The sequence below is a fragment of the Dipteris shenzhenensis genome, chromosome 23 (genome assembly GCF_047967505.1).
Source record: "Dipteris shenzhenensis isolate YYH24624 ecotype China chromosome 23, Dip_SZ_1.0, whole genome shotgun sequence".
Taxonomy (NCBI): domain Eukaryota; kingdom Viridiplantae; phylum Streptophyta; class Polypodiopsida; order Gleicheniales; family Dipteridaceae; genus Dipteris; species Dipteris shenzhenensis.
In genome coordinates, this window is record NC_141618.1 from 38,880,476 (window position 1) to 38,904,072 (window position 23,597).

The 23,597-nt window shown below is 41.7% G+C and overlaps 2 protein-coding genes across 3 annotated transcripts; one reads left to right on the forward strand and one right to left on the reverse strand.

Annotated features, from left to right (window-relative positions):
- Nucleotides 1–2,943: 2,943 nt before the first annotated feature.
- On the forward strand, nt 2,944–4,521 carry BRK1 (BRICK1). 2 transcript variants are annotated; one of them, XR_015543221.1, is made up of 3 exons: nt 2,944–3,211; nt 3,300–3,687; nt 3,850–4,521. XR_015543221.1 is itself a non-coding variant. In XM_087394650.1 (2 exons), exons 1-2 carry the CDS (start codon nt 3,082–3,084, stop codon nt 3,425–3,427), a joined length of 258 nt encoding a protein of 85 aa, XP_087250776.1. In that variant the 5' UTR covers nt 2,944–3,081; the 3' UTR covers nt 3,428–3,828. The 2 variants fall into 2 exon arrangements, 1 of the variants encoding a protein (XP_087250776.1); XM_087394650.1 differs by lacking the exon at nt 3,850–4,521 and having other exon boundaries at nt 3,300–3,828.
- Nucleotides 4,522–20,584: 16,063 nt separating this feature from the next.
- LOC147887357 (uncharacterized) lies at nt 20,585–21,331 on the reverse strand. Its single transcript, XM_087394286.1, has 2 exons — nt 20,918–21,331; nt 20,585–20,767 (listed from the first exon to the last, which is right to left on the reverse strand). The coding sequence occupies exons 1-2, from the start codon at nt 21,329–21,331 to the stop codon at nt 20,585–20,587; spliced, it is 597 nt and encodes a 198-aa protein (XP_087250412.1).
- Between the last annotated feature and the right edge of the window lie 2,266 nt (nt 21,332–23,597).

A 23,597-nucleotide genomic window follows, 5' to 3' on the forward strand; every position in this document is an offset into this window, starting at 1 on the left:
TCTATAGATGGCAGTTTGACCCCACCTAGCAACAACAAAAGTAACCCCACACTTGTTGATGTCCTTGATTCTTATCATAATGGGATTGAGAATAATTTTGTGTATCATTTTGGCTTCTCTCCCTAGGAAGTTTTTTCTTGGTGTGTTCCCAATCGGATCCCATGGTTTCCCAGATGCCAGAATTACATAATGACACACAGCTTCAGCATTTTGGGTGTTTTCAAAGTATAGGTTCCTATGATTGGACATGGTTATTTTGTTGAAAGTGGCCCTCCTAGTGCTTTTCAATGCATTGAGAGGATGGAACAGATTCCTCTTCATCTATGGTCCTTTTATGATGTTCTTTGCGAGATTCTTCCCATCATGACCATGATGTTCGGGATGTTGGTACACCGCATGTCGCAGATGTTGGAGCTTCACAGACACATCCGATCATTCACTCTCAACTGAAGACACATATGATGCACACTAACTTTCATGCATCTGATGGTCTACTCCATGCACTTAGGAGCTCAACTAATCCATCTTTGGTTTTCTTTGTACATCTTGTACAATTCTCATTATCTCATGTTGTATCTTATGGGTCCTCATGCTTGGTAGTGAGTCCTAAAATGTTGTAAAATCCTTAGGAAAATTTTCACTACACTGCTAGTCCACACCATTGTGGGTTCAACATATTTCCATCCAACCATCATAAATGCCAATGTGTTGGAGGTACACACCATTGTGGGTTCAACAGATTTCCATCCAACCATCATAAATGCCAATGTGTTGGACGTCCGACCGCTCCAACTCGAAAGAGTCTGAACTTAAAGATTGCAAACCATCTCCAACCGTGCTTAGGTGCCAACCACCACTAGGCTTGGAGTTATGCACATAGAGTGGTATCTTGGTATCGTATATGATGAGATCGTAGCATTTATGGAGGGACAAGTGAACACTGAGATAGACGTTAGAGGACCCCTACCTATATCTTTGTATGCCCATTTTCATTTTTCGATGATGATCAACGCCCACTTTCAAGACTTGTATGTGATTCACCTTTCTATCTATATGCAGTTGTATGTTTTCCTACCAAAGTTGCACGTTGATTTTCCCATGCATAAACTCCATTTACAAGGAGACTAATCGGCATCTCAATGAAGACATGCATCTTGACTTAAGCTTTATCAAGGGCCTCCTACATTATGTCCTGACACTCTGATTAGTTGTCAGGTGTAAGCATGATTAGAAAGCAAAAGTAGCACCACTATTGCCTTTAACCTTTCCATTACTGATAAAAAACATGCTTCTAGTGCCTTTTAATTTTAAGAGCACAATTATTTGTCCACCTATGCTTTGAGCGCCCTAAATCAATCCTTAATGGTAGAGTCCTTGACACTTCTTTTTAGTCCACCCAATCATGCCGACTCCATATCATTAATTTGAGTTGGCTACTTTGGAGAGTTCTCTTACCTCTTCTTGATTATTTTAATGACTGTTTCTTGTTGATTGGACATAAGCATAGGGAAAAACATAAGAGGAAATGTTGAATTTTTTGAGATGCAAAGGTCTCTTGCAATTTCATAGATAATTATGACGATTTGTAGCTTTGCCTTGTTTCAAATACTCAAAGTTCCCTCTCTATTTTCTTTCATGCTTTATTCTTATGCCTATATATTTGCCATACTTGTAAAACAAATGAACCCACTGTGAATGGTGGTATGACTTGAGGTTCGTAAAGCAAAGCCTAAAAATAAAATTTTGGATTCTAACTGTTCATGTCTCCTTGGTATCATACATAGTTGAGTGGCGCTTCTCCCCTCTACCTCTAACTCCCTAGTAAAGAGAAGCACAAAGCTTGAAGTATTAACAAGCATCATCCTAGAAGGTGAAGAATCCATCATACGAGGAGTTTTTAAGCAATCATTACAAGTGAAGGGAGATAATGGGAGCTTGTTGTAATGACTTTGGAATTGCTACAAGACAAATCTTAAAAGTTGAATGTCCCAAGGCCAAGAATCCACCATCCCTTTAGGTTAACTTGAATATCTAAGCCTAATGAGAGTGTTTAAGCCTACTTTTGAGGGGTTTGTAAGCAATCATTACAAGTAAAGGGAGTAATGGGAGTTTTATATCCAGTGTTGTAATGACTTTGGAGCTGCTATAAACTTAAAAGTTGAATGTCCCAAGGCAAAGATTCCACATCCCTCTAGGTTAACTTGAAGCTCTAAGCCTAAAAGTCCATCATTCATCTACTATATTCCACCTCCATTCAAGCTTGCCTCTTTGATGCTCTCCTCTTCCTCTATCCCCCTTTTGCATGAATATTTGAATTGACTGGATGGCTTGTTATGGGTGTTGGCACGAGTACTAGCGAATGTCCAAGGGAGGAAGGCAATAGTTAAATCTCTAGAACTAAGATCACTATAATCATAGCAATTACCTCAATGTGGTGGCATGTCCGTGGAGGCCTTTCTTGTGTGAATAGCAGCAAATGTCCTAGGAAGGAACGCAATCGTTAAATCTCTAAAGGCAAAGAGACGATGAATACCCCCTGCTTTGATGGTCTGCAAGGCTAAGTTCATTGTAGTCATAGCTACTACCTCAATGCAGGGGCGTGTCCGTGGAGGCCTTACTTGCATTCTCTCTCTCATTTCATTGCCCATCTGTAGGTAAATGTGCAATCTCATCATCCTTGTCGAGCAAGTGGGGGAATTTGTAACTCTCCTATGCGTGCACCATCTATGGTACTTTTTCGAAGTTCAGACAGCTAGTGAGTGTGGTGGCATGCGGTATCAACACGATGCATTTACTGGATGAGCTACTCGATGAGCTCAAGTAGAGGATGAGATGGGGAGGAGGAGATGAGGAAGCTGAATCTTGAAGGCGAAGGATTGATGATGACAGAAAGAAAACAACTAAAGAAAGAATACAACTCAAAAGGCCAATTTTTATAACTTATGTAAGCTCAAAGCTTAAGGGTACATTGTCTTCTTCCATATGAAGAAGGGTTACCTTCCATTTTCTGTGCGAGTGCTTGAAACCCTACCCTAGCCCTCTTCTTCTTCTTCTTCTTCGTCACCTCAAGCTTTTTGCGCCATGTCCAAAGCGAGTATCAGTAACAGTGTCCGTGTTGGAATCGCCGTCCAGGCCGACTGGGACAACAAGCAGTTCTCCAATGCTCTCTCCCTCCATGTCAAACGCCTCTTCGAATTCGTCCTCCAGTTTGGTACGCCTACCTCACCCTTTTGAAGCTCCACAATGCCTGACTCCCTCGCCTCGTGATTGCTTCTGAATTCTCGTTTTCGGTTCCATAGAGTCCACTACTAGGAGTAAGCTGGCCAAGCTCAACGAGAAGTTGACGTCGCTAGAGCGGCAGCTCGAGTTTCTGGAAGCTCAGGTGAATTCTGCGACAGGAGTGTCTGGAACGGAACGCGACGATTAAGAAGCTGATCCGTTGAATAAGTCTTATGAATCGGGATTCCCTTGGCGACAAATGTTCAGCATTCAGGACCCAGGTGGCATAGCGGCTGGTGTCGGTGAGATCCATATTCTTTGAAGACGGGGTCGATGGGATCCGTATTCCAAGGGCGGCGAGACTTGAAGATGCTTATCGTACTGCCGCACTATTTACGAAGTGCTTACTGTGTAATTGTATCTCATAACAAGCAAATGAGTTACGACGAAGTTAAATCTGTGGTGCAGGTCCGTGACTAGTAAACTCTCTGCGCGACCACATGTGTAACATAGGAAAGTATATACAGCGGAATTCGCTGGCCTGCGAATGTCCTTAAAAGAGCTTCAAAACTTTTGTTCTGAATCATTATTTCTCCTTATGCAAATTTCCCACAATTTCTCGTTGTGCAGCCCTCAGGAATACAACACAGAGAGTTCCGGAATAGATATCTGATTGACTAAATAAGGCATGAAAATCCCAAACGAAAATAACAACGAAGAAATGTTATCCAGCCATTGCATCGTATACGGTCTATGCACATAAAGTGCTAAAGGATTCGGTGAGGTAAAGTGGATAAGGGCACAATGCAGGAGCCCTTCAGAGATTATTTATAAGGGTCTGATACAGGGCCATTCGGCCTGTTCTACATGGGGGATGACAGTAGGCCAATGGATCGACTGATACAATGGCTAGAGTGAGAAAAGGTGCTCCTACCCGGGGGCAGGAATGGCATGAAGCCTCGGCTTTCAAAGCAATTAAACACGAACACATTGAGGGGGGTTTTGTGAGTGCTTGAAAGAAAGTTTTGGGACAGTTTTGTGATATATTTCCGACCCATTGTTTTCTTTTGGGGAGGCGGTTCAAATCTGTCACTTTGCAGTTCTAAAGATGTTAAGTAGGAAAGGGTATACTATGCTCAGATGCCCGAGCTTACTTAAGCGCAAGCCACATTGGCCTGTCTGGGGAAGATCACTCGGACAGGCAGTTGATTGGCTACAGGCAGGGCAACTAGCAGCTCTTGGGCAGCATGCGGCTTACTGTAGACTGGACACAGGCCTGCATCTTATCATGTAACGCATGTACCTGAGGGAAAAAAAAATTAGTGGCTTCTAAGTCATGAACAGTTTACATAGCCTCGCATCATAGACATCTATTCTTTTAGTTTCAAAAGAGAGTTTGTTTGAGTATGCTTGTGTTTTCTAAGTTAGAAATGTATTTTTGCCTCTTTGTAGAAACGATACATAAGTGTAAAGGGCCATTTAGCTTTTTATGTTTTAAATGAGAGAGAGAGAGATTCCAGTTTTTTGGAAGATTTTGTTTCTTGACTTGCTTGTTTATTTTTGCTTAGTCACCTGCATCCTTTCTTCTTTATGTCTTGTTTTCTTTCTCTTTTGTTTATTTGACGTATTTTAGTAAGCACTGGGTTTGCCCAAGAGACTCCGCGGGTCTTTAGAAACCTAGTATAGCTGCTTATGCTTGATGACGACATAAGTGTTGCTTTGCTTGCTAAGTATGTCTTCCTTTTGTTTTTCATAAAAGTTTTTGTTTAACTCTTTTTTCTTCTCTAGGTGGGAAGTATCAATGTTTACAAAATACTTTTCTAGAACAGGCTGAGAGTAATGAGTTTGGCCTTTGCTTTTTCTTTTCTTCAGCATCTTGTGTGGACTAAAAATACAGGTATCCACTATGCTTTGGCAATGCTCATTTAGAAGAGACTAGAATGCTCCTCACAAGCACTTGTAGCTTGAATGAATAGAATGTGGACTACTTTTTCATTACTCTTCTCCTTCAGTGCTAGCTTGAGCCTGTGTTTGACCTCCTCCAGAGTGCTGATAGAACTCAGCACCAAAACCTTTGCGTATGGATGCTCGAGAGTGAGAGAGTGTGTGTGTGGGTGTGTTGGGCACCAATAGTCTGGTCATTATAAAAGATCATCATGCACACTAGGTGCTATAATAAACTTACAATTCAAGTAGACTTTGATTCAAGAGTGACTTCCTTTTGCTCCCAAATAATAATATGAAGGGTTGATGCTAAAGCTTTAAAACCCAAAATTGCATTGACAAGTATTCAAACTACATGCAAGCATTGCAAGTACTTTAAAGTATAATAACTCTAAACTTCAATTTGTATATGATCACTAAGCATGCTCTTAGATGTATTCACATATTGAATAATTGACCATTTACAGAACCATAAAGGGTATATTCATTTAAGGACAAACACTTTTGAATGTAATCCCAAAGTATTGCTCTTAAATGTACTTTTGCGAGGGTGAAATTTTGAAATGTGAGTTGTTGAAAAGCCTTGATCAATTGATTTTACATTAGTAAGTCCAAAGTAAAGAAGCATGTTGATTCATATAGCTTTTGAGCTTTGTCTTCTAAATATGAGTTAGTATGGCCAAAGTGATTTTGGGCGTTTTGCAAATGCTGCGTGCTAAAACAAACACTTCAAACCAAAGGATAACACACACACACACACACACATACACGTCACCCTCCTTTAAAAAAAGAGCATAAAAATGCCATCATGAAACAATGAAACTCCTTGGACACTGTTGCATGTAATAGTCTAGATGAGAAGATAGAGAACATCTATTTAGCATTCTCAAGCAAGAGTTGTTGACTAAGTAAACTTCTATTTGAGGATGTAGTAGTCTAAACTAGAAGATAGAGAACATCTATTTATTGATCTCAAGCAAGAGTTGTTGACGTAAGTAAACTTTTATTTGAGGCTAAGGACACAAACTGAATCAACACCCTTGTCCCCACAATGATCTACTCAATACCTAACTAAGATGTGGGAGGTGTCACCATAACCATTTGTTATGAATGGTCAAATAGCCCGTACTTCTTTGACATTCAAATGCATGCCCATGCTTCCACCTCATAACCTTGTCGAGACTATGCATTAGGTCAACCTATTGGACCTAATGTCCCTCCGTATGCCAAAACTAAGTGATGTTGAGAGGAATTCTATACATAAGCTAGTTGTAAGTTCCAATAAGCCTCTTTTTAAATGTATCCTATAATTTGTGCTTGTTTCTTTTTGTAGAGTTTAGTCTTTCGCATGCTCATACTTTTTGTTGTAGGAATTATGACTCGTTAGATGGTGTCAAACATCCTTCTCCTGTCTGTAAGTACTGCTCGGACATAGTATTCGGTTTGTGTATTTTGCATTCCTTAGCATTGCTTTCATTAGATTTTTTGTTTCTGGTTTGGTCTTGAAAAAATATCCTTTCCATCACCCCATAAATCCTTGCATATATGTGGGGCAACTCGCCCCCCTTGGCCATAGGGATACCAGTCATTCCTTTTGGCCATAAGGATACAAATCATTTTTGCAATTTTTTTGCATATGGTGTACAAACTACACAAAAAGGTTTCGCATGCTCATACTTTTTGTTGTAGGAATTATGACTCGTTAGATGGTGTCAGACATCCTCCTCCTCTCTCTTTGTACTGCTAGGACATAGTATTCGGTTTGTGCATTTCGCATTCCTTAGATTTTTTGTTTCTAGTTTGGTTTTAAAAAAATATCCTTTCCATTGCCCCATAAATCCTTGCATATATGTAGGGCAACTCGACCCCCTTGGCCATAGGGATACCAATCATATGGGATCCTATGATGATTTGTCCCTACAAAAACTCTTCTTCCCACCATTACATAGTGCCTGCATACCATGGGCCAGTGGGACCCCCTTGGCCTAGCCTATACCAACTATTTATGAAAATCTGTTCATTCAAAACTAATAAAAAAGGCATTGGGTAAAGCATGCAAGGAAAAATGGGATCCCATGTCGATAAAAGGCATTGCGTTAAGCATGCAAGCACAATTTTGGATCCCATGCTGATTTGTCCTAGCAGCCTCACCACTCCCTAGGGCCTTGATTACATGTGGGAGAATTGACCTTATTTGAACCAATCATTTATGAAATATTACTCACCATGGTGTGAAAACTATTGGAATCTCAAGGTGATTTGGCCTATCAAAAACCTCAAGTTGATTGCCGTGGTGTGAGAACTCAAAAAAAGGCATTTTCATGGGCATTGAAAGGCAAATGGGATCTTGTTGTGCTATGCAGTCCAACTAAAACACTCACTCAAAGATGCTCTCAAGGATTCAAACCAAGTGATGGAACATGAGGATAGACAAGAAATGCAACTTTATTACTAAAGAAATGGAAATGGAGGAGGACACCCTCAATACAAGCTAGAAGTATAGCAACCTAGTTGAATGGAGTGAGTGTATACACCAAAATGACTCATTTACTATAGTAGGATCTCCACTTACTTTCTAAATCTTGAGGTATCATTGATATAGTTTTTTCAAGGTGGGTAGGAACCTCCTCTAGAGGCTGTAACCACCATCTGTCTCATCAACCCCATGTGAAGCTCAACATGACATAACTCAAACTGTGACAGGAAATGCTCACGGAACCTGCAAATCCTTGAAAAACACAGCAACACTCTTCGAAAATACGCACAAACTCTCAAAACTCACAAACGGAAGAGATAGAACAAGCGTGCTGGGTACAATCTCCCCCCATAGGAGTGGTGCTCTCCTTCCACCTCCTATGTATTTATGTATATTTCTCCAAAAAGCTTCCGAGAAAAAATTATACAAAAGCCTCTGTGCTTTCCTCCATGCATCATTTTACAAAAAGCCCATCCACCTTCTAGAATAGCTGGCTTTTTCTAAAAATAAAGCTTTTTCTAACTTTAGTTTATGCACAGCCAAGTCACTAATATTCCAAAATTCAAATATGTACATAAGCTTTTGTAATATCAAAAATTAGGCATAAGCCTTATTCATCCCCGTATCATTGGAGTTGCACCTACGCACCCAAAATATGGCAGATCATGCTTGCCAGATGCCATCGCCCGATCAATTACTCTTTCCCTAGATTCACACGATCAATAGTAATGAAATATTTCAATCATAAGATAACCTTGGAATTAATCGCCACAATCAATCAACCTTTCAGTATTATAGCAATGCGAAATCAATAAATCACAGATGAATGGTGCACACATGCGACACATACCATCTCATGGTGCACCTGATGCTACACATGAATAAAATCGTACGGATGGTGCACACATGCTACACATACCATCATCGCATAAGTGGTGCACACAATGCTACACACTCATACAGCTGCAGTCATATATCCAACCATGTAGGAGCACACATGCATCACTACGGAACAACGAACACACATGCATCAGCTGCGCGACAAAAATGTTGGATCTCACTAAACTAAATAATGAAGGATTAAATTAATGGGATAATTCCAATTTTCATAACATCCCTCTTGCTTGAAATCGCAACTGCCCTCAATTGTGTGACAAAAAAGTAGTCAATAAATCAGGGTACTGGGGAAAATATCGCTCGAGCATCCACTTAGCATCCTCAATGGGGTGGTTCTTAAATGTAAGAAGATAAGTAGGATACGAGTTTCCACGTCTCGTTTGAGTGATTTAGTGATCAATGATTTGGTCTAGCTCTAAGAGCTAGGTCTCTCCTTGAAGCAATGGTGTATTGTCTAAAATAGGTCGAACTGGTGGGTCTCCATGGAAAGGTTTCAAGAGGTGCACATGAAAAGAATTATGAATTTTCCAATTGGGTGATAATTCGAGCCGATAGGCATTGTCATTAATGCGCTCCAAAACTTTAAAGGAACCATAGGATTTAGGGGCAAACTTAACGACAGGGTGTGTCTCAATACTCTTAAGTCTGCGCTTCTCAATACGTAACATGACTAGGTCACCTTTAGCAAATACAACTTTCTTTCTACCCTTATTTGCACGTGTAGTATACACAGCTTGAGCATGCTCGACATTCTTTTTGACAGTAGCCAAAATGCTAGAGAAATCTTCAGTAAATTGATCAGTAGCCTCTACTTTGGTGCTTAAGGCAGGTCAATGGAGTAGGAATGGTCTTTCCATAGACAATTTGGAATGGAGATTTGCATGTAGCAGAGTGCTTAGTGTTGTTGTAGGAAAATTGTAATATGTGTATAAATTTGTCCCATTTGCCTAGCTGACCAAACACGTAAGCACGTAACATGTCACAAATAGTATTTTGTGTGACCTCGGTTTGGCCATTAGACCTCAGGATAAAAAGCAGTGGAAAAATCTAACTTCGTACCAAGATTGTCAAAGAGTGCGGTCCAGAAGTTACTACAAAATATTCTATCCCGGTCTGACACGATTACTTTTGGAAGGCCATGGTGTATAAAGATGTGCTTGATGAACAAATGAGCAGCCTGAACTATGGTCAAGGTCATCTTACAAGGAATAAAGTAAGCCTGCTTGCTAAATCTATCAATGATAGTCCAAATCATATCAAAACCTGAGCTAGTTGTAGGAAATCCAGTAATAAAGTCCATAGAAATCTGCTCCCATGGGTCATCAGGGATTGGTAAAGGCATAAGTAAACCTTGACATTTGCCCTTGTAGCTCTTGACTTTTTGACAAATAAGACATTGTGCAACAAAAGTTCATCAACTTTAAGCTTAGGCCAGAAAAAATCTTGAATTACAGTCTGATATGTAGCAGCGACGCCTCTATGTCCCATGTAGGGTGGCTGATGCACCTCTTCTAGTACCAAGTGTCGAAATGGTGTAGTGACACACAAGCGCTTTTCGTAGAATAGATAGTCATTATGAATGGAATACAAGGCCATGGGGGTGCTATTAGTTTGCTTAATCTTATGCCAGATTTCTGAAAAGTCTCGATCAGTAGGATAGTCCGCCTTCATAGGCTCGAAAGGGTCTCCCTCAATGACTGAGATATTATCTATGCTAGGTCGATGGCTCAGTGCATCGGCAACTACATTGTCTTTGCCTGGTTGATATTGGATCATCGGTTTAAAGCTATCAATAAAGACAGCCCATTTAATGTGCCGATCCGAGATCACCGGCTGAGTAAGGAGATGTCTAAGACTCTGGTGATCAGTCTTAATGAGTAACTCAGAACCCATAAGATAGTGTTTCCAAAGTTTAAGGGCATGCACCACAGCGGCTAATTCTTTATCATACGTGGAATAGTTTAGCTCTGCTGGTTTTAATTTACATGACTCGAATGCAATTGGATGGTTATCTTGCATGAGCACAGCCCCAAAACCCTGTCCACTAGCATCAGTAACCATGACAAAGAAGGGTCTCGTAAAGTCCGGCATGGTCAAAACTGGTGTGTGCGTCATTGCACCCTTAAGTCGTTGTAAAGCTAAAGTGTGCTGCTCACCCCAAGAGAAAGCACGAGTCTTATCTGGTAGTTCAGTCAATGGATGTGCCTTGTGTGCAAAATTTCTAACAAATCTGCGATAGAGACTACACAGACCTAGAAAAGATTGTAACTCATGGATATCTTTAGGCTGTGGCCAATTTACTATCACTTCTACCTTCTTGGGATCTACTTGAATGCCTTCAGCTGAAACAATGTGTCCAAGATTTTCAATTTTAGGCTAGAAAAAAGAACTTTTCTCCGGGTTGGCATACAGTTGGTTTTCACGTAAGAGAGAGAAAACAAGATCCAAGTGTTTCTCATGTTCCTCTCGACTCTTGCTATAAATCATGATATCATCAAAGAAAACTACCACAAAGTCTTGATAGGGTAGGAAGATACGATTCATCATCCAACTAAATGTGGCAAGTGCATTGGTCAATCCAAAAGGCATAACAAGAAATTCATAGTGACCAGTTTGGGTTCTAAAAGCAGTCTTGAAAATATCGGGCTCGATCACTCTCACTTGATGATATCTTGACTTAAGATCGATCTTGCTAAAGATTGTGGATCCTTTTAACTTGTCGAGTAGATCATCAACTCTCGAAATGGGGTATCAATTTTTCACTGTGATTTTATTTAAGGCACGATAATCGATGCACATTCGAAAAGTTCCATTTTTCTTCTTGACAAGAAGAACAGGTGCCCCAAATGGTGAGCTACTAGGTCGAAGTAGGCCTCTAGCCAAAAGATCTTCCATTTGGGATTGAATCTCTTGCTGCTCAGTAGGATTGTGTCTATATGGTGGTTTACACGGTGGTGCACTACCTGGAATAAGGTCAATCTTATGATCCTCAGGTCTAGATTGAGGTAGGCCAGGGGGTAAGTCTTCCATAAAGCAGTCGTCATAGGTAGCTAGAAAAGGATCCAAAGTCTCTTGCTTAGTTTTCTTAGTCTCAGGACTAGCCTCAATCTTATTGACCATAACCAGATATGTATTCTCACGTTTGCGCAAAGCTCTTTTAGCTTGGGTATGTGACAATATAGGCCAAGAGGAACGATTCTTGTCGCATTCTAGAGTCTTAGTCTCAGTGCCTTGAGTCACAGTAATGGTGCGTTCAAGATAATCAGGTTTGGCATTATGATCGACATGCCAAGGCATCCCTAGAATGAGATCTTGCTCATGCAAAGGAGCAAGTAAAAAATCACGGCTCTCAACTAATGGCCCTAAAGTCACCTCAAGATCCTTAACCATTTGCAAACAATTATAATTCGATCCTTGAAAAGCTGATTTGACTTTATATTTTGTTTTGATGGTTGCGAGCCCTAACTTTTCAACTAAATGTTGCAAAATGAAATCATGGGTGCTTCCATCATCAAATAAGAGACTATGTTCTTTTTCGTGCAATAGTGCAGTCATATGTAACAAAGAAGTACAAAAATAAGATGCACTTTTACTTGAATAACACTTACTTGAAGGGGTGTAGTCGACATCTTCAGTGTCATTGTCCTCATCCTCGCCCTCTTGCTTGAAAGATTTATCATGGGATCCATCGTCAATGTAGTTGATCCGTGCGGAGTTGTTGCCCTGACTATTACCATTGGTACGTCCATTGGTTCTCCCTCCATTGCCTCCATTGTTGTTGGTAGCATTCTTTGCTTGGGTACCTATCTTGTGTGTAGCAAGTGGATTCTTTGGACATTCATAAGAGTAGTGTTCCTTCCCATTATATCTACCAACTTTACCTCTTACACCCTCCTGCTTGAAGTATGAAGTATGCTTCTTTGCTCGAGGGGTGCGAGTAGCAAAGCTTCTTCCCTGCTTTCTTTTTTACTCTAATGCCAAACCCATAGCATCAGAAGCTATAGATGGTCGAAGCGTACGTACATCAGCACGACTACTAGGGCATAAACCCTCAACAAAGGTATGCCATTGCTCCTTTTGTGACACTTTCTCAATGGTTTGCAATTGAAGGAGAGAGGAAAGATATTTCTCGGTGTATGCGTCCACACTTTCATTATCCAATTGCCTCAATCTTCGCCATTGCCTGCGAGTATCCTCTTCAAACTATGTAGGTAGGAAGCGCTTCTTGATTTTATCTTTGAATGCTTCCCATGTCTTTGGAACATGAGTGCTTTCGGCAACCACACTCCACCATAGTTGTGTATTGCTTGTCATGTGACTCACAGCAAGTTTTACCTTCTCGATCTCTTCGTACCGTTCTCTCAAAAAGTATTGATTGAAATAACTAATCCACGCAAGTAAAGCTTGTCCATCTCTTTTACTATCATATTTTGGAAAAGAAAAAGTTTTGCAATCAATCTTACTAGACTTTTTCTTATCACGAAGCTTGAGTGCTTTCAAGATGGCCTTTCCCACATTGTCTTCATCGCTGGACTCATGTGAAGGAGTAGTGTCATGATGTCGTCATAGTGAAGTCTTCACATGTCGCTTCTTCTTCCTTTGATGTCTCGTCTTGCTTCTTCCATGCTCACTATCACTGGTGTCTGATGATTTGCTTTCACTTTTTTCATCATCTCTGTCCTTCATACGCTTCTTTATGACTTTAATCATCTCTTTTGACACTCGATTTGCACATTCTTCATTGGCTTTATGCGTGTCGCACATGTTGTGCATGTACTCAAGTTCCTGCTCAAGGTCCCATGCATGATGTTTCCATGCATCCAGTGAATCTGATGCATGCATAGGTTCCTCATCCTCAATCGATATATGTGGCTTCCAAGTTGTTGTCACTTGGCATAGAGCATCTTCAATCTCTTGACATTGTTGCTTCTCATGCTGATAGCGTTCTCACCATTCTTCCTCAGTAAGTGTCATTGGTGTTGAACTTCTTCTTGATCGATGGTGATCATTTTCTAATCCTCATCATGATGCAGTATTTACTTTCATGAGATCCAGCATTTTTATCGCGCAGCTGATGCATGTGTGCTCATTGTTCCGTAGTGATGCATGTGTGCTCCTACATGGTTGGATATACGACTGCGGCTGTATAAGTGTGTAGCATTGTGTGCACCACTTATGTGATGACGGTATGTGCGGCATGTGTGCACCATCCATATGATTTTATTCATGTGTAGCATCAGGTGTACCATGAGATGGTATGTGTCGCATGTGTGCACCATTCATCTATGATTTATTGATTTCGCATTGCTATAATACTGAAAGGTTGATTGATTGTGGTGATTAATTCCACTTCTCGTAACACAAACTCAAATTCAGGCATAGAATGAAGAATCGAAGCATCTATTGTTCATATCCTTCCAACCCCATATGAGCCCAAGGATCCGTACCTCTTAGGCCTTAAAGTCTAGCACTTGGGGATTGGTGAATACCTAAAGATCTACCCTGCATCTGCAAGATCCCTCCAATCAAGTTGGTAGCCTCTTGTCGGGCTAGGTTTGTGGAGCCTCCTACAATGAAGGGGCTAACTCCCCCCTACTCAAGACATAAGCCATGGCCATTCTCAAGTGCAAGCTAACTACTCATTTGTGGCCTTAAGTCATTAGCTATGTGTAGGAAAGGGTTGGATCATCAGTTCGGTTATCGCGCCAACCATAATAAACTAATCCAAGCTAGAAGGCTTGGTTACCTGGTTGAAGATTCTTTAATGGACCACCTTGTAATGGAAGCTTTCCCATGTGGCTATCATGATGATTTAGGTCACAACAACATTATGGTAGGTATTACAAAGCTTGGTGAAGTGGTAACCAAGACCTTTACCCCAATTGAGCTCAACTACCTGACATTGCAAAACTCCCCTTTGTCCCCATATAAAGAGTGCCTTTGCCTTTGTGAGTTTGAGCAAGGAATAGAGAACCACTACAAAATCCTCGATGTGATTTCCTTTGTAGTTGGCCAAACCCATAAAGCTTCTCAATTGGAACTATTAGTGCGAATAGGCCACACCATGATTGCTACTGGCAATGGCAACTCCATCTTGGGAATGGCTATGACAACTCCATATTGGGAAATGACAAAACCAAGATATTTGAACATGGGAAAACATAAGCTCACACATCTTTGGATTCAGATGAAGAGAGTGTTGAGCAAGGAGAGAGAAGACCTAGTGTGTACAAACCAAGTTTTCATCATGTGCCATTGAGTAAATGAGGTTTCATCCATGTAGATGATGACAAACTTGTCCAAGAAAGGCTTGAAGATGTCATTCATGGACCTCATGAATGTTGTTGGATCATTGTTGACTCTAAAAGGTAGAACCGCCCACTCATAAAGTCATTGTCTTATTTTGAAGGCTGTCTTCCATGTTGTTAACTCTGTGGCAACAAGAATCAAAAGCATAATCAAGAGCAACCAATATGAGATCATTATGTGCTTAGAGTAGCGGCGCAACTCTACTTCAAGAACTTGAACTTGAAAGAAGATTTTATGGAACTAATAGGTTAGGGATAGCCAAAACACTCTCTAGAAAATATTTGATCGTACCTGCAAAATCATGATCTAGAGACAAAAATACTAAAAGTAGAGAGAGAAATACTTAAGCTCTGATGGGGTAAAAACCTCCATCAACCATGGTGAACTTTCATACTTCTTCATTAAGCTAAATGTGAAAACTTTTTTCCATGCTTAATCCTACATCTCCAACCAGAATACGACCCGAGCTCTTTGCAATCACCTATACTACAACAAGCAATGAGATAATTGTAAAGAACTTGGACTTAAAAATAAGAGAAAATTGACAACATTTTGGTGCCGTTTTGGGGAATAAGCTCGGGTTACCTGCGTGCCAAGCAGGAACATTCACCGCTATACTACTATGACCCTTAACTCGTTTGATCCATGAATTGTATCCCCGATTTGAACTTTCAACCTTTTCTTGAACCCTACAACTCCTTCTTCCCTTAAAACTCCCGATGGAGGCAAAAATCTCCATCAACCATCACAAACATCCATTCTTCTTCATTAAGCTACATTTGTAAACATCTATGCTATAACAAGCAATGAAATAACTGTAGGTGATAAAAACCTCGAACTTGGAAATTTGATAATATTGGCACCATTAACGAGGAGACTAGAATCTTAAGCAAAAGTGGGTCATGCATAAGCTGCATGAGGAAGAAACCCCTATGAAACTATCAATGAAAAATTCCTTCAAGCAAAGGAATATCTATCAATGAAAAATTCCTTCAAGGAAAGGAATATGACAATTCTTTCAAATATAGGCAAACTTGATGAGATTCTAGTGTAAACACTTACTAGACTCCTTGTAAGACCATAATATTGCTCTGATCAATATTGTAAGACCAAGATCTAAACACAACATTGAAGTGATAAAAATTTTGAGCATTTCTCCTTTTGTTGTTCAAGATTCTGACATAAGCAACAAAAGTTAGAGCAAATTGGTTTTAGCCAACAAATCATTGACATTCGACTCTTCCTTAGTAGTCCTTATCACTTATAAAACCTCTTCCCCCACTCGTACCTTGTTTCCCATTCTTTTTATTGCACACCTCCATTTCCTTCTCTTCGTCCCTTTCTTCCACCTTCTTCCTCCCTCATCCTACCAACACTTTTCCTTCTTGTTCCTTCCTCTTCCACCTCCCTCTTCTTTACCTTCTTCCTCCCTCGTCCCACTAGCACTCCTCCTTCTCATTCCTTCTTTTTCCACCTCTGCCATTGCCTCGTCCTCCTCCAACCCTTGTTTCTTCCTCCAACCACCTCCACCTCCACCCCCTTTCTCTTCCTCCCCCTCTTGCCTCTCAAATCCCCCATTCTCTCTCTTTTCTCTTCTAATTTCTCTGTCTCTTTTTACCCCACATCCGATCCTGTTTTAGTTCCTTCTTGCTCCCCACATCCTTATTTAGTCCTACCCCTCCCTTTAATTTTAGAACCTTCATCCCCCCCCCCCCCTTCGTTACGTTCTTTTGCCTTCCTCATTTCAGCCCACTCCCCTACCCTCCCCCTTTTTCCTCTTTCCGTCTTCCCCTTTAGTTTCACCCCACTCCCCCCCCCCCCTCCATTTTGATTCACGCCCCTCTTCCTCCTTTTCAGCCCCTTTTGCTTTTCCCTAACCCTTAGTTTCATCCCCTCCCTGTCTTTTATTTTAGGCCCCCTTCCTTTTGTTTCCACCCCCTCCCCCTTTAGCTTTAGCCCCTTCCCCCCTTTTTCTCTCTTTTTCCCTCTTAGTGTTTCAAACCACCCCCTCCCCCACCGCCCCCCCCCTTTTTTCTCGTCTGCCCCTTTCGATTCAGCTTGCCTGCCCCTCCCCTTTCAGCCTACCCCCTCTTCCCAAGACCCTTTGCTTGTTGAGGTCCTTTTCTCTCTCTTAGCCTAGCTCATAAGAAATATAAAATGACTCAAAAGTGTGATGCCCTAAGTGGAAGGCGCTATAGGATACACGGAACACATACTCAAGCAATGTAGAATACACAGAGACTCAAGAATGCAAAAAAAAGAGACACATCTCTGCAAAGACTCAAACGTGTGAATAGATAGCATAGAATAGAATCCCAAGAGATACTGGTTGCATGAATATAGAACGTGTAGTTGCAACTGCCATCCGCATGTGGTTGCGGGTACTTGCGCCCCTAGGAATCCACGCTACTTGCGAATTGTTAATGCCTTAACACATGGCACTCACGATGGACTGTGTAGACCCACAACTGACAATTGTGGCATGATAGAAGTCAAAACTAGTGCTGTGTAAGTGCATTACAATCATTTTGGGCTACACCCAGGTACAGAACCTGTGTAAGTAGAATGTTTGAAATATACATGAAATACAGCTGCATGATAACCAAGTAAAGAACTAAGAACTTTTTATTTATATCCGTAGGATCATCGTTTTCTGATCTTGACCATGACTTGGAGCACTCTGACTGAATGCTCTCAGTCTGCACACTACAAGATCGAAGATCCTGCATCGTTCAGCTCAAAGAAGCTCCATTGATTTTGCTCAGTCTTGCTCCACCCACTTCACATCCGCCTACTCTTCATTCCTGCCTCCACTAAAGATGCTCTCATCTACGTGTCTCTTCTAAGTCCACTAGCCGTTGCATCTTATTTCACTAAGAAGGGTCCACACCAGCTGGCTCAGACCACTGTTCTTGCAATAGCTGCTCGTGGATTGTCACCCCAAGTGGTAGGTTCAGGTCTTGGTGCTCTTGTAAGGATGTCGTCTATTCAATTTCTTACGACCACAGAGATGGGGCATCAGGTAGAGGGGGGAAGGGAGTGTGGAAATCAGCCTATTCATTCCCACCTCCACTAAAGACGCTCTCATCTACGTGTCTCTTCTAAGTCCACCAGCCGTCGCATCTGATTTCATCGAGAAGGGTCCACACCGGCTGGCTCGGACCACTATTCTTGCAGTATAGCTGCTCGCAGATTGTCACCCCGGCTGGTAGGTTTAGGTCTTGGTGCTTTTGTAAGGATGTCATCTATTCAATTTCTTACGACCACAAAGATGGGGCATCAGGTAGAAGGGGAAAGGGAGTGTGGAAATCATCATAATGCACTAGAAGAAACTGATATGCTTCTTTCCACAAGGAGGACGGGGTGGCAATGTCAGTGCAAAGGAATGAGCTGTGCACTCCAGCCAAAAACACAACATTTGCATCTTCTCCTTCAACCAGTTGATTTGGGCTTCTTGCCCTCTGAATGAACTTACTTCAGCTTCCACCCCAGGGTGTTATACCTCGGCTTCCAGTCTGCCTCAATCGGGTCCGCTATGGCTTTGTCTTTATCTACAGCACAACTACTTTTGTCCGCACCACTGGGTTGTGATCCAGTCGAACACATCCGTGGTCCTTTGGCTCTGCAAGTCCACAAATGTACTCTGGTGGCTCTCTTCATGGAATGTGGGCATTTTTTGCAACCAGCTCCACATCTCATACTCACACTTCAAGAGTCCAGAGTCTAGATTCCAACTACTACACATGCTCCACTTGACTCTGAATGGGGGCGTTATGTGTCCGTAGGGCCTCGTTTTTACTCCACAAGTTGCTGCTGAGTCTCTTGCTGCACCATCGATTGGCTTGCCATACCCATCAAAATCTGCCATAAGCCTCCAACTAGGCAGGCTATGACACAGACATCGGGGGCCTCCATGGAAGAATAGGAACGGAGCTCTTAGCCATGGTCAAAATTGCTGAAGTAACAGAGAGGGACAACCAAACATGAGTAGACGCCATAGAAACACCCTCCGCTATACTTGTGACTACCGGTGTTGAAGTTTAGGTTGACTACAAAATCCTCTCTTGCCACTGTCGGAGAGAGTCACCAAAACCCATTGCACCTCCCAAAAAAGAACTAATACTCAAGATAACAACAAACTCACCGTCCACATGAGTCGTTGCAGCCGCACTAGTGGTCATTAAGGTAGGTGGCACCTTTGCGACACTTGACACTGTTACAACACTGGTTGTGGCTCCTGGAGTGCTCACTACATTTGAGATTGGTTGCACTGAGATTGGCGGTGGTAGAGGAGAAGATGAGGGTATCAATGGTGCTATTAAAGGGAAAGTGTGCTAATTGAGTGTCTCTGGCTGAGTTGAGCTTCCTCCTTCATTATTCCTCTTTTTCCTCTTTGTTGGCACCGGCATCTTTTCCTCGGCCCTTCATGCAACAAAGCTCACATCACCTCTGGCTCAAGGATGACTTTTTCAGGTTAGTTTCATTAAGAAGCAAAACTTTTACATTGTTATCGAAAGCTCATATACCCTAATAAAAATAAATTTTGAAACATTCACTAGGATTTGAGACTTTTATGTGAAAATTTTTTAAGTTTCGCCAAGATTTACATCTTTTACTTCAAAATTCACAAGAAAATATATAAAATCGTAGTGTGTGCTCTCAATATTGTGAAACTAAAAAAACTAGCTCGATAAACTTTCACCAAGATTGAATATTAATATATAACTATAGATTCGATAAAAACATCCAAGCTCTAGCTCATCTGTGAGTGGGAAGAGAATATTCAACACCTGCCCAATCTTCATGTGAATGACTTACCCCTTAGCTATTGCTTTTGCCACTCAAGCTCCTTTTGTTGGAAGGTGGTCCTTCAACACCCGTGCCCATGCAATCGGTTGTGGCTCTGTGAGTGTGATGACTCCTCGTGTGTACAGAGAGATCGTATATGTCTTTTCCTGAAAGAAGACAGACTCCAAGACCCATCTGAATCTTTCTCAGAGTCGCACATTTTCTTGGTCACTTAGCTGATACTTCCCTCGAATGGGCAATCCAAACTCCGCCTCCATTGCCTGCTGCACCCAAAGTTGGGAAGATATGGCTCTCACCATCAATGGGCAGGTACAGGGGATCATATATCAACTCCACCGAGAGGGTCCATAGGCCACTGAGCATCGTCAGCTGATCTCCCTGTGCTAACTGCTTGCATAGCAAAACCATATATGCGTGAAAGACGATCTGTATCCAATCAATACTGGAAAATCTACAAATCCTAAGTCGGGGCAACCATCCGTCAATATATTTGTCACTCATCAGTAAGATAATAGGAGACAACGTTACTAGCTAGACGAGTGACATCCCCATGGGTGTGGGAGCTACAACAAGGAATGGTTGAAGAAGGCTGAAGGAGAGCATGCTATTGAGCAGGTGGATGAGGGCAATAGTGGGAAGTACTAAACTTAGCTTCCATCAAACGCTCAACTAGAAAGACATGCAAGGCAGCTGGCATTGAACTCGAGATAGCAGTGGTAGTTGAGTCCCCATCACGCCATAGATTTCACAAGCTAGCCGTAGGATACGGCTCTTCCAACTGGATCCAAGAAATGAGCACCTCACGCTTTATGGCAAATGGACATTGAAGGCGCCCCTCATGAAAGTACCACCACAATCGAAATGCATTCACCGGTAGTGGTAGTACACAGCCTTGAAGATCCACCAAGTAGAATGAGGTACCCGCAATACTCAAAAATCTAGAATGGGCCAGACCACTGCATTTTCAACTTGCCCAACATCCGTCCCATGTGATAATTGAAAATCAGGACCAGTTGCCCCTTTCTTGAGGAATTTCTTTTTAGAGGCCTCTGTTTCCAACATGCTTATACCACCCGTGTCAAGATAATAGCTCTCCATGTGGTCTTCCTCTAGCTGTTCCAACACGTTCAGTCGGAATTCCATGGATTCTTATAGAAGTAGTCAGTCCTCTACCTTAATGCAAAAGCTTGGCAAAACATATTCCAATGGGGTCATAGCCTCCATTCTGAATGCGAGTTTGAACGGTATCATGCTAGTGGCTACCTTGAAAAAAGTGCGGTATGCCCACAATGCCGATAGCAATTTCTCATCCCAATCTGTCCGGTGATTGTTGACCAGCAAGGTCATGATCTGCTTGAACTGCTTGTTGGATGACTCAGCTTGTCCGTTGGCTTGCCGATAGTATGAGGAGGATTTCTTGTGAATGACCATGTGAAATGAGGTCATCTCCTTGACCACCTTGGCTACAAAATGTTTCCCACGATCACTTACCAACTCAATGGGGCAGCCAAATTGACAGAAAATATCCTTGTACAAGCACTTGGCTGTTGATCTTGCTATGTTATCCTGCAAATCCCATGCTTCAACCCATTTGATGTAATAATCTGTTGCGATAAGCACATAGCAGTTCCTGGTCTTTGCAGCAGCTACAGGCTTGAATGGTCCCATAAAATCCATTCCCCTTTTTCAGAATGGTCCAAGAGGTAGCACCGACTGCATCGGCATTCAATTTTGATCAGATGATTGACCTAGCTGTTGACACAGGTCACACCGTAGTGCGAATCGTCAAGCATCCTTTTGAAGCATTGGCCACCAAAGTCTAGCCTATAGCACTTTCTTTGCCGTGATGGCTACTGGATGAACTTTGGTGGCCAACGCTTCAAAAGGATGCTCGCCGATTTGCACTGTGATGCAACTTGTGCCAACGACTAGTGCATCCAATCCTAATTCCGATTAGACGGCTGTCCTAGCCATTGGCACAGGTCACACCGCGGTGCGAATCATCGAGCATCCTTTCGAAGTGTTGGCCACCAAAGTCCAGATTGTAACACTTTCTTTGCCATGATGGCTCTCGCAAAGTGGCCACCTGCCACTCCACAATGTCCCTCCATGAGCACTGCTTCTTGTTCATGCAATAGCACACATCTCAGCAATGCGTCTATCAAATGTCGTCGATAGAGTTGACCAATTGCCACTACAAATTCTTAGCTCCGCAAGTCCAACTGCTTGTGTTGATCTCTTGTTAGGTACTTGGGGATCGTTCCTGAGTCTAATCCATAGCCTCTAAGCAATCTAGCCTCAGGATTACTCTAGCATAGTCTCTAAGCAATCTAACCTCAGGAATACTCTAGTGCCTTAACACGATTTGCAATTCCCCTGAAAGAATGCTCATGAGAAATCTAGCCTTAGGAGTACTTTAGTCTTTCAACATGGTTTACAATTCCTTGGGCAACATTCCCATGAGATTCAAGTCACCTAATACATAGTATCTAGAAGCATTTAGATTCAAGAGCACTCTAGTCTATTGACATAGTTTGCTATTCTCATGGCAAATTTCTCAAAAGAATCAAGTTGTCTAATGCATAGCCTCTAAGTAATCTAGGCTCAATATCTTAACATGATCTTGAATTCCCTTGGTAGAGCATTCACAAGGATCATGTTGCCTAATGTGTAGTCTCGAAGAAATGTAGCCTCAAGAACATTGTATCTTAACAGAATTTGTGAATCCTTATAAAATTTGTGTTCTTGAGTATCCTAAGTCAATGTTTTACACTTTGTTCTCCCTAGTAGTGAAGTAGGTAGAAGTGTTCTATTGAGTACTAGGGTGTGTAAATGGTGCTTGTGACAAAACTTAAGTGCCTTATTTGGTTGGACAACATGTCTTCGCATAAGTAGCATCCACTTCAACTTACACTAAAATGTACAAGAGGAGGGCAAAACATACATGCTTTTCAAATTTTGAATTTATAGAATGGATATAATTATTGACCCAGAAATTCATAGTAAGGGTATATAAAAGAGGGCAAAAGGGGTTCAAATGGGCTTTTAAAATACCTTTTGAATGTTATAGATGGGTTTTGAAAATACCTTTTGAATGCACGTTGTATGCATAGCTTAGATAACGTGAACCCCCCAATGCCTTGCCATGACAATAAGATGAGCTACAAATAGTGTGGGGTAGTTCAATTCTACGGTCCAAGTGGTAAAAATGTGTGGGTGAGTATGGTCCAGTTCTCAACTCAAGTTCTAGGGGTAGCTCAGGACTTTGTCTTGGTCACCTCATATGGGGCACTGTTTGGCACTTCATATAAAAAAGTAGATTGTTTTTTAAAAAAAGAATGTGGTCCAATGAGGAAAATGCCACATACAAAGATAAGTGAATGAGAACCAAAAATGGTGGTCAAAAGAAGATCCAAGAGGCAAGTCAAGATGGAATAGGAGCATAGAGGGACCCAACACAATCTCTTGGCCTTTGATCTCCAAGGCCCTTTCCCAAAGAACTTGCATGTTAACCTTTCTAAGGTGATGATGTGGCAAGCTCCTATGCACCTATGCATTCTTTTGTATACAAGATTTGGGAGAGTATAAACCCCTCTTTGGCCTTCCCTTATGGAAATTTCACCCATCACCAAAGGAGATCAAAAGTGCTCAATGGGTTTCCCAATATGCATGAAGATGGACCACCTTCCCCCTTGCAATCACAAAATTGGGTTCCATCTTGGTTCATGGCCTTGTCCCATGGAGCATGATGAGCTCTAGTATCCTATCAAGTCTAGTCTCACTTGGATAATAATGGGACCTCATTTGACCATTCTTCCCACCTTTTGAGTCTCAAACTCCCACTGCCCCCTACCCTATGCAGTGAAGAGATGCTTAAGGAGCATTCAAAGTACATAATACATACCTACAAGAGACGTTTTCTCAAATTGGAAAACTTCTCAAG